This window comes from Trichoplax adhaerens, genomic scaffold (genome assembly GCF_000150275.1).
Source record: "Trichoplax adhaerens TRIADscaffold_8 genomic scaffold, whole genome shotgun sequence".
Classification (NCBI taxonomy): Eukaryota; Metazoa; Placozoa; class Uniplacotomia; order Trichoplacea; family Trichoplacidae; genus Trichoplax; species Trichoplax adhaerens.
In genome coordinates, this window is record NW_002060950.1 from 3,002,216 (window position 1) to 3,013,991 (window position 11,776).

Below are 11,776 nucleotides of genomic sequence, written 5' to 3' on the forward strand. Positions count from 1 at the left end.
GAAAATATTAAGTTTTAAATACCACTGAAAGCTCAGCAAAGCCTATAAATGATAGTGCAATCAGAAAATTTAGAGTAGAGAGTAAAAGAAAATTGTTTTGAAGAACTTGTTGAATTTTAAAGGCCTTAGGGGTCGAACTATTGTAAGTTAAAACGTTCTTTTTTTGTTATGTTGTTTGGTTGTTGACAGTTTTAGTTCTGCCGTTTTTTTTTATTTGTTTACTTATAATACTTGGAGTTAAGTATTTGGAAGGCTGCTTGATCAGACTCTCTCACGTTTTCTTAATAAATGTTGATCGGTTTTTCCCCAATTTTATTTGGTGTCAAAGTTTTGCTTAGTCGAACAGAGTGCAAAGAAAGTAGAATCATAGGTAGTTAAAAGTTTTGTAACCTGATTTCTATACAGTTCATTTTATGACGCTTATAAGAGTCAATCCTACAAGCAGTGCTGAAAATTGATAATTCTTTTAGCGTAGTTAGATTGAAAGAATAGAAAGCATATAAACAAGTGCATTAAGCACCGAGAATAATGAATATCTATGGAAAAGAATTGAATTCAATTCAGACAATTAAGAGGAGGATCTTGGTCAGCTTTTGTTTGAATAAGGAAGTGTTCCCTGCTTGATGGAGCTAACAGTATGTTTTGCATATTTATAGCATAAAAAGCATTTATTACTCTTAATTATATTGTATTGTGGAATAAATTATTATCATTGATTAATGAGCGCCATGAATACTGTGTAATACTATTGTTAAGAAATACAGTAGCCTTTTAGAAATTAAAGAATAACAAGTATGCGGAAGTGTCGATAAGACGATTTATGTACATGGAGTGCTCCGATTGCCTTTAATGAGTAAAATGTCAAGCCTCCATTACGATAATCATCGACGCTATCTATTTAAATTCTACCATCATGAATTCGCGTCTATAGCTATATTCTCTTATGTTCAGGCAGAGAGGCTGGCTAGCGCATAGTAAAGATAATGACGATAATCAACATTATCAATCGGAATTTTACAATTATAATTTCTCATCTACGTCAATTAACTTTTATGTCTGAGCAATAGATTGATTAATTTGTAGAAAAATACACTTGTATATCGTGCAGTATGTTCTTGAACCATTGCAGCAACATACTAATGATGTTGTATAAGATTAAGAAAACGAATAGAAAGCAAATGATATATACAGACATAGGAGATACTTGATTGTTAATACGTCGATCTTAGTAATCTAGAGCCGAATAGTAAAGAGGCATAATGAACATGTATAAAATAAATAAGAACGAGATTTTCGGACAGCTTATTATACAGTGTTTTAGTCTAAACAAGGAACGTCTGAAAGCGGTGCATAGCCTCGTGATCGAATTATTATTATACTCTACTCATTTCGTCAATAGTCCACAGCGTAAACGTGATATCCTAAAAGTAAGACAGAAGGAATGCATATTGCTACTAATGTCTTAGCCGTAGAAAGGTTTCTAAACCTGTGATAACGTATTTTATTTTTATTCTTGGTAGAGGATTCATCCTACTTCAGCTTTTATGTTGTTACTGTAATGGACAGAAAGATAGACATGGAATCTAGCTATTCTGCTGTGATCTAAAGTAAAGGTCATTCATTATCTTGGTGATAGAATTCTTTTGAAAAAGAACTGTATTGTAATATACTAGTGTTAAATTTTACATATAATGCAATTCAATTATACTATTGGAGATTGTCTACAAATAACGATTAGATTCTTAGTTGCTGACTAATATTAGTAAGATTAGAATATCGTTGCATAGTCTGATGAAGTTGTGTCTGTAAGGGCATCAATTCAATTTAGAATACCGCCATTCTTAATTTAATATTGCATAAACCCGAATTGTTATTGGTAAAGAACTAAAGGATAGTCCGGTTGGTGTACGATGGGGAAACTCTGGATTGAAAGATCGATTGTGTTAAAATTTTTCTTCAATAGCAGTCTTTCAAGGCCATCCGTGCTCCAATTTGCTGAATAATTACGTCCTCTTACTGCAAGATTGGTGTTCTTAAATTGATACCGGTCTAGCCTAGATTAGCTTAAAAATTTGCTGTTGTTACAATTTGAGAGAAAAGTTATTTCAGTCATAAAAATGGGTAATGTACTTTGCTGCTTACCCTGTATTGGAAAGAAGACATTCTCAAGATTTCCTCTTTTGGCTGGGCGTAGAGACCCACAATACTATGGAGGAAATAACTTTGACGGTTATCTACCGATAGCAACCAATGTGATTGAAGATATAGTCGATACGACAAGATCAAATGAAGTATGGAATAGTGACAAAAATAATGTACAACAGGAATCCATACCCTACCGATATGACCATGAATATCTGTCCTCTTCTGAAGTTCGAATTCAATCGCAAGAGCAAGGAACGCAGGTAAAAAACAGTTTAAAAATGGTCTATAATAGGAACTTTAAGCATAATAACGACTGCAAGTTCGTAGATCATGAAAGAGTAGGCTGTATTGCTGAAAAACGAAACCTTACGCCGAACGAATAATAATTTAGCTAAACCCTTCAAACTACCGACTATCCAATTTTTCTCAAATTACTTCAGCTAAATTGAGCGAAGACTGCTTTAAGGGGGGGGGGGAAGTGGAAGATATCCCGATGCCTTCATGGAATTCTTTATAGTAGGTCGCAATGATATCGTACAGGAGACGATGCAGTAAGTCCAGGTACAGTTGTAGGCTACAGTACAGCACACGAAGGCCGATTACAAGTGTATAGTACAGAATACAGGCTACATTACTAGAAAGTATAGTTTTAGATTTACGGTACGCCGACTACCGGAGATATCCTTCTACGGGTATATAACATATATATATATATATAAATACTACTATACAAGATTTTCAACGGAATACAATTTTGATTTTTGAACGAAGGGGAGACATCGAAAATAATCAGATTGTACAATGATTCTGCAATTACAGTTTATAGTACTATAGCCTCCACTTCACCTTGTTAAAACAGTCTAGGCTAGATATTAAACAAAGTTTCAACATTTTCAGAACAATTATTATTATATATTATGGAATAATTTAAAACAAAGTTTCAACATTTTCGTGATAATTATTATTATAATGATATAATATTATTATAAATTATCATTAAACATCCAAAAAAAAATCACTGCCGATATAATATTATTATAAATTATCTTTGAACATCCAAAAACAATCATTGTCGGTAGTTTGAAGAGTTGAGCTACAGAATTAGTAGCTCAACGTAAAGTTTTGTATTTCACCAACATACCCTAAATTGAAGAAGATGACATTTTAAAACAGCTGCAAAATACTTCAGCTTTTGTGCTTTTTGATCTATTTTAGAGAAATTATGTTCAAGCAGTGCCGGTAGCCATTGAACAACAAAATAGTCACAATGCTCAATCTACGTCCTCGTATTCTAAAGATGAAATTCAATCTGAAGGCCATAAAATTAATGGAAGACCAGATTCCAAATTGCAATCATCAATTCGGTCGGAAAAATTAGTAGATAGGGCTATTTCAGTATCTAAAAGTCTGGATGATGATAGCAATACGACAACTCAAGAATCGAATAATATCACTCAAGTTTCACAGCTTGGCTCCTCGTCAGAGATTGTCCAGACGATGGGAGAGAGTGAAAAAGATCTACTTAAAAGCTCAAATGAAGTTACTTATTTGCATCCTCCTGCTCCCAAAGCCTTTATTGAAGGAGAATTTACAGAAAAAGGCGACGATTGCGATACGAAGCCGTCAATATCACTCACTTTTACCTTAGACGACTTTGGCAAAGGTTTGAAATCAAAATCAAATGGGGTTCATGAAAATGTTATCCAAGATTTAGGATTATCAACGATTAGCTTGGATAATACCATCAAGGATCAGAAACCAAATTCCGATAGACTTTCTAATTTAGATAGGCCTGTCTCTGAAACTGAAATTACATCGAATTTACCAGATCATGGTAGTAGAAGAGATATCATAAAATTGAGATCATCATTTTTTGACGTTGAAGATACTGTCAGAGATCCAAAACTCATAACCAAAGAAGATATTAAAAGTACTAAACTCAAATTGGCAGCTACGTTGTCAAGAGAAAGCTTAAAGCGTGAAATAGAAAATAGAGACGACATAAAATTAGGATCGTCATCATCTACTGGTCTAGACGACACTATCAGAGATCCGAAATTGATCGCCAATGAAGATTCTGAAGGCAACAAACTCAAATTGGTAGCTCCTTTATCAAAAAAAACCTTGAAGCATGAAGTAGTAAATCAGGATACAGCTGAAGAACGGAATGACTTGACGTATATTTCCCAGCCGGCAAATAAAAAGCAGAAAGGAAAGACCGATGATAATAAACCATCATTTTCTGACAAAGAAAGTTTAACATATTGTTCCAAGGAAAATATTCAGACAACGAACAGCAAACAAGAAATGGCACCAAAAAGAAAGCCTAATGACATTCATAAACTGCAACCAATATCTCCAGTCTCTAGCCAGGATATCATGGATTTGAAAGGTTTATACCCTCTGAAAAGCCATAATTTCCAAAATGTAGAGGCCGAAGTGAATGATTCTCTCTCACCAATAGATTTCTCAGTGACCAAATTGAAAAGTAGACCTGTTAAAAGCGATGAGGATGTTAGAATGGAGTTATTATTCAAAGACTCATTGCATAAAACCACCAGAGCATTTGAAGAAGAATTATTACAGAAAATTTACAACGAAATGTCTGATGAAAGCCAAATATACAATGATCAAAATCTTCAAGATTGTGGTCAGATCATTGAAAATGACCATCTATCGACCCAGAAACAGCCCCAAAGTAAATGTAATACTGACAATACTCTTGAAGACCAAAAAACTATTCCAACTCCAGCTAGGATATTACTCATTAAACAGCTTAATTCGGAAGAGAACGTAGCCAAGATTATCAATAATCCCCAAATGGATATTAGCGACTTTGAGCGTACACTCGTTTCATGCATAAGCTGGACACGAGGCCGTCAAAAAGTTACTGTAAATATTCAATACAACCAAGATGGCATCTCGCTCTCATTATCCAGTTTTCTTCGCCTATACCCACAGATTGTTCAGGACACGAATACTAAATTAAGAAATAAAAAAGTTATGGCAGGTGTACATCGTGATAGGGAGAAGATCTCGGTTATTGCTGTCAATAAGGAAGAATATGACAAAGTCATCGACATTCTTAATACTGACATCCAAATTGACATTTATCAAATATCTTATAGCCAAGATTTACTGAAAAATTGGATCTCGTTTTGCAACATATTAACCAATGAATTAGCTTCTCAACTTGAGGTTTTTATTCAATGTTGGTTAAATACACTAGAGAAAACAGCTACTGCTAAAATTGTTGGCAGCAGTGAGGCATTCGAATATGTCATGCTCAAAGTCAAGAAACATCTTGACAAGTATAAAACCAATGTTTCAAATTCATTCGATGGCGAAAATTATAATGAATTTTTAATCCAAAAATTACCTTCCGCAAAAGTTCATTACTTGAAGGAACATTGTAAAAAAGAATTTTTATCGCTTGAGGAGCAGTATCATTGTCAGTTGCTGTATCGGCCGATGGAGACAAATGGGAATAAAGATGATCATCAATTAATCCTGAAATACCCTAATGAGCATATAACTACTGAGATTAAGGAAATTAGTGAGACAATCTCTTCCATTCCAATAATTACCGAAACACTTTCTAGCGATAGTAGTCAATTATCACGAATAACGCGGTATATTAGCCAAAACCAAGGAAAACTAAAGAAAGTGATAGGAAATTTGCGGTATTCTCTGATTGTTTCAGATGCTAAAAGGGATCTTGTGAGGTAGTTATACCTACGTTATTAAAAGTTTTCAGAAAATTGAAAACGAGAATGAAGTTGTCATTAATACTGACCAATTCAATATTCATTTCTTTTCAAGATTCACAAGAGAGAAAACTATCAATGTGCCAGTTAGAAATTCAAAGAATAAAAAAAGAAAATGTAAAAAATCTCAATCAATAAGTGAAGAATCGGATATAATTTATATCAACCAGGCTGGCTTATGTATAAAACTTATAAGAGGAAAGATTGAAAAGGAAGGTAGACAGGTAAGTTAAGAATAATGTTCGGATATCATAAATTACCCTCTAGGATTGTAAATGATGGGTAAAACTGGCGATTTATTGAAAATTATCTTGCATTTATTCTTCTTAGACTGATGCCATTATTAACTTTGTTGATGTGAAAAATCCTCAAGCTGGAGCAATCGCACAGGCAATATTCAATGCTGATGGCCCAGAATACCAGTTAGAGTGTAGCAATTTTCTTAAAGATCTATCGAAAGATTCATTTCGCCGTACTGAGGGATATCGTTTTGGATGTAAAAATATCTATCATATTCCGTTTTTAAGTTCCTCTAGAACATTAACGGTAAACTAGTTAATGAATTACTTCTCTTATCAGGAAACTTCGTTCAATCGCACTAATTTATACCCTAGTTTTTATTGGACTTTTATTTTATTTAGTGGCTAGGAAATATGATCTACCAATGCCTAGAAGATGCAAATAAGGAATCGTTAAAAGCCATTTCTATACCTAGCTTGGGAGCTGGTGGTGTGGGATGGTCTGCAGATACAGTGGCTAAGGAAATGATCGATAGCGCAATTCAATTTGCCAAAAATAATAATGGCAGACACTTAAATGTAGTTCGTTTTATTATATTTGAAGAGGATACGCCGACCTATTATAGTTACAATAGAATATTTAAAAGGATCGCTAAAAATTTAGAAATTGGATTAAGTTTGCCTGCCTTAACTAGTGGTGATGATATAGGATTGGTAGAGCGGCTAACGAAAGTAACCACTCCTGTTAAAAAAGCGAAACAAGATCAGCTCAAAGTTCTCTTTTCTGTCATTTCTACAAATATCCATCATTTTCTATTAAATTTCTGTCATGGCAGTATTAATGATGCTCAAACATCTGCTATTCTAAATCCAACAGCAGTTTGTTCTTGCCATTTACAGCAAGGAAAGTTAGCAGAGCGATTAGATTCATATCCTCGATGCTACTCGGAATCGACTTTAAATACAAACAAAAAAATGGCAGCAAGTGGCAAGACTATTTATACTTTTTGCCCATATGGTATGATAGACGATTTTCGATCATTGCTTGATTCTATCCACCAAAACGACGATCGTTCCCTCACCTATCCATTAGCAAGTACAGAAAGTAGCGAAAAGGATATTTATAAATTATTAACTGCTATTACTGGCTTTCTTAATGATCACTCAACGGCCAAAATTTCACTGACACGTCTTGATTTTATAACGGGTAATGAAGAACTGGCGCATGAAATTGCTTGCTGGGCACAAAGACTGATTGCGCAAAAATCTGATCATGATACTTCATTGTTAACTCAATGGAAGATTACGCAATTCAATCTTTATGATGAATATGGTAAGAAAATTACGATTATTGCTGACAGTGACGATACGATAGTGCAAGTTAAAAAAAAGTTAGTGGATAATGCATCATATTGGACATGCGAAGAAATCACTGAACAAGATGTTGTTACAGCTACTCAAGATCCAGCATGGTTGACATTAATGAATGAATTATGGTGTCAGTTTGGTACAATAATAGTTGACAACAGTGATGATGGGAAAATTATGATTTATGGCAATAAAGATGATGTATTTCAAGTTAAGGATAGAATTCATCAGTTCGCACAAGAGAAGGATTGCCAATCTATCGTGGAAGATATGATAAATGAAATGCTAAAAAAAACTCAATGGAATGTTGCAGTGGATAAAGCAAAGCACGATTTCTCACCTGAGATGAACCGTGAAATCGAAAGAGGTTATAAAACTTATGTCAAAAATAGTAGCAAATCATCCTGTGAAATTGATGGTAAGATCATCGAATATTCCAGCATGTTAATCCAACTGGATAAATTATTGTTTACAATAGCCCGAAAATCATTCAGTGAAGGTAAAGTATACTATGTATATATATATAACATATACTAATCTCTGTTTCAACCTTAATATAAATTTAGGTGCGATCTTAGTTCTGCTACGAAATTTTTACAAATTCGAATATTATGCTTAATCTATGGTCGATAAGAGTTGAGAAATAGAATAGTAGGATTATTATCTTAATTATTTTTTTATAAATTGATCTGCTAAAGAAGGCACTACTTATCATATACTACTGCGTAATGCATCTATTTTTGTCGAATTTGTAGATGACTTTTCATGCCTAATTAAAAATATGTCACCTATCACATTCTATTACACACTTTTGAGTAATGTATTTATTTTTGTCTAATTTGTAGATAACTTATCGTACCAGTTAAAAATATATCGCCAATCACATTCGATTGGGTTATGATATATTAGCTACCATGCTCTGTCGTATTACACTAAGTTTTGCATACGGTACATTTCTGTATAATTTGTGGACAAATTACGTAGTTAAGATACATCGCATAAAATATCGAATTATATTGAGTAATGCATTTATTTCCGGCTAATTGGTATACAGTTTACTAAGTTAGAAATGCATCGCCTATCTTATAACATCAAGTAATTTCTATAATACATTTCTGTCTAACTCGTGAATAGCTGACCTAGTTAAAATACATCGAGTACGTTATCAAGTTGCAAAAAAATGGTTACATTCATTCTTTATCTAGTTTGTAGACAACTTACCTAGTTAAAATGCATCGCATACTATATCATATTACATTGAGTAATACATATACATTTCTTTCTAATATTTTGTAGACAGCTTGCCGTAACTTGTTAAAAAAATTGCGTATCATGTTATATTGTATAGGGTTTATAATATTACATTTAGTATTGCTCGTATTTCTGTCTAATTTGTAGATAATGTACTTACTCAAATATATCGTCTACATTGTAATATCACATTGAGTAATATGCACATTTCCATCTAATTTGTGGATAACTTAGCTAATTAAAATGCAACACCGGCGGTATCATTATATTGAGTAAGGCATACGTTTACGTTTAATTTGTGGATAACTTACCGTACCTAGTTAAAAATGCACTACCTACGTCAACATGTTATATTGAACCATGTATAGATTTCTGTCTGATTTGTAGTCAGTTTACTTAATTAATTTAAAATTTATCTTCCATGCTACTTTATTAAGTAATATACATATGTTTCCCTTTAATTTGTAGACCATTTACCCAGTAAGCAATATTGGACACTTTCCGAAAAAGAGGTTCAAGATTCAAGTCAATATCTCCTTGTTGATGTTTGGAAAGGGGGCAGAATATAATGAAATTGTGGAACTTGTACGATCGCAAGGTGCGCGTCTGCGAAGGTTGCAAAGAATTCAAAATATGAACCTCTATCAACGCTATCTATTGCGCAAAACAGAAGTGGCTGAATTAGTGCAACGGTTTAGTCCAAATAGCCCAGTTGAGAGAAGACTATATCATCGAATTGATCAATCAAGTATATCTCGTATTTGCAAGTCAGGATTTGACAGAGATTACGCTACAGCAACTGCAGGTAAGATATCGTAGTTATCATTTATTCTGAATAAACTTAATTTATTGCTAGATACTTCTATCCAATTTTAAGCTAGATATTTTAAGCTTGATAGTGATTCATTAAATTCAAATTTCTAACTTTCATTTTAAATATGCATGCACTAGAAACGAATTACGGTAAAGGAACTCCTTTTGAAACCAGCCTTCTTACTGCCAGCAAAGGTTGTAATATCGTGTTTATGGTTGGAGTATTAACGGGCATATATACGCTAAATCCGGGGAAAGGAGGGGCTATTTTGGAATTTATACCCGGCAGCTCTAACGAAAGATTCCATTCTACTGTTAATGATTTAAAAAATCCTACAACTTTTGTTACTTTTAATGATAATGCTGCTTATCCAGAATACATTTTACATTTAGAACCAACAAATTCTACTTAAATCGTCGATACAATGATAAATTCTGAATAAAATATTTTTATTTAGCCTACTAGATCTGTATTATAGAAGGGAGTATCATGATTTGTTGAATGTCATATGGTACTCCATAATCCTTTATGCTTTATTGTACTGTAAGCATAATTTACTGAAACAGTAGTAGATAGACTTATTCATTTTGTTCCGAATCAACTTAATTTATGAATAATGTCAGAAAGTTATTCTTGTAAAGCAAACTCATTCCTGATTTAAAGTTTAGAATAGAAGGATGTTGTACAGACTTTCTCCTTACGATAGTTTTGAGGAGGATAAATTTATAGTAAATGCCATTAATCTGTTAAATAAAGCTTTCTATTAATGTTAGATATGTTGTTTTTGTAAAGCTTAGAAAGCATTTATGATAATAAAGGAATTTATTAAAACTTCTAATTGCACCAATGCGAAATGCTAATTTATGTACTTTTATTCGTCTCCATCATATATAAGTACAGTTTGGCATACCTTTGTGAAGGAAATTCTGTAATAAATCATAAACTAGAAAGTTGTAAGGCTTAAGATATGAACAATATGCATAATTCTTGATAAAATGAACAAATTTGTAAAGTTACACTGAAATATCAATATTTGAATCTGTAAAAGAGAAGATTTGCATAAATTAATCGGTTTATGTAAGGACGTGCAAGAGAGAATAACCAAATAAAATTGCTACTTCTGCGAGTTATAACAGCAGCCAGCATACAGCTTACTGTCAAGAGGTTAAGTATTATGTTAAAGAAATTTAGAAAAACTGCTTTACGACTGATGTTGTTTCTTGTCTATATATTTTCTTTTATAGGATAAAATCAAATTTAAGTCATATTTTATTCATCTTAAGTTTCTAAGACAAGAATACGTTGTTTGATGCATGAAACGTTTGAGTTTCAAATACGTTTTAAAGCAGATGTTATGAACTATTGCTATACTTTCAGTTTTGACTAATTTTACTGAACAAGAGGATTCTTGTGATACTAGTATGACATAAGATTGGTAAAGTGCTTATCTTAATTTCTGCTATGAGATACCTTAGTTATTGATTACATACGGTGTGTTTACTAGTTTTCAAACATTTAAATGGCAAAGTATATGGTAATTATTGCTACGTGCTTTGATTGCTCTTACACGGACAATTGTAGCTATATGTTGGTATGAAGAATCGTATTTTTAGGTTAGTTTTAAGCCATAATTTCCCCCTTTTTCTACATTTGAAAACAAAATAAAGATTCTTCACATCTATTGGTTCTGATAGAAATTAATTTATAGTAATGGCTTTGAATTATAAAAAACAGAAAGGTCTGAGAGCTAGATCAATCATTTCCTAATGCTTGAACCTCTTTCTGATATACGACAACGTCATCAAAAACGATAGTGGCCACCCTATTTCCTAGAGCAAATTTATTGGCTATCATATTAACATAAAAACCTCAAAAACAGATACACTTTTTGAGTTATTATTCCATCAATACTATTCAGGCGCTAATGGGTTAATGTTACCGATAATATATGTCCATGCATTGATATATGCTTATTACAGGCTGTATAATATTACATTGTTTTATTGTAGGTAGAGTTTTTCTGGATTAACTAGGTCAATATGTAAAAGTTCTGTTCGCTTGACCTGTCTGACATCTATAATAATGTTCCACTAATGTTCGGTTGCAGCTTGATCAGCTAACTGATCGTTCAAATATTTTTCTAAATATTGCAGTCGACTTTCTTATTTTTATGACAATTCAAGTGCTTAACA

At 32.8% G+C, this 11,776-nt stretch overlaps 1 protein-coding gene across 1 annotated transcript; it reads left to right on the top strand.

Moving 5' to 3' along the window:
* Positions 1–2,117: 2,117 nt before the first annotated feature.
* On the top strand, positions 2,118–9,996 carry TRIADDRAFT_64129 (uncharacterized protein; the record flags this gene model as incomplete). Its single annotated transcript, XM_002114649.1, has 8 exons — positions 2,118–2,405; positions 3,361–5,870; positions 5,968–6,136; positions 6,243–6,458; positions 6,554–8,018; positions 8,654–8,676; positions 9,239–9,575; positions 9,722–9,996. The coding sequence occupies 8 exons, from the start codon at positions 2,118–2,120 to the stop codon at positions 9,994–9,996; spliced, it is 5,283 nt and encodes a 1,760-aa protein (XP_002114685.1).
* Positions 9,997–11,776: the final 1,780 nt, after the last annotated feature.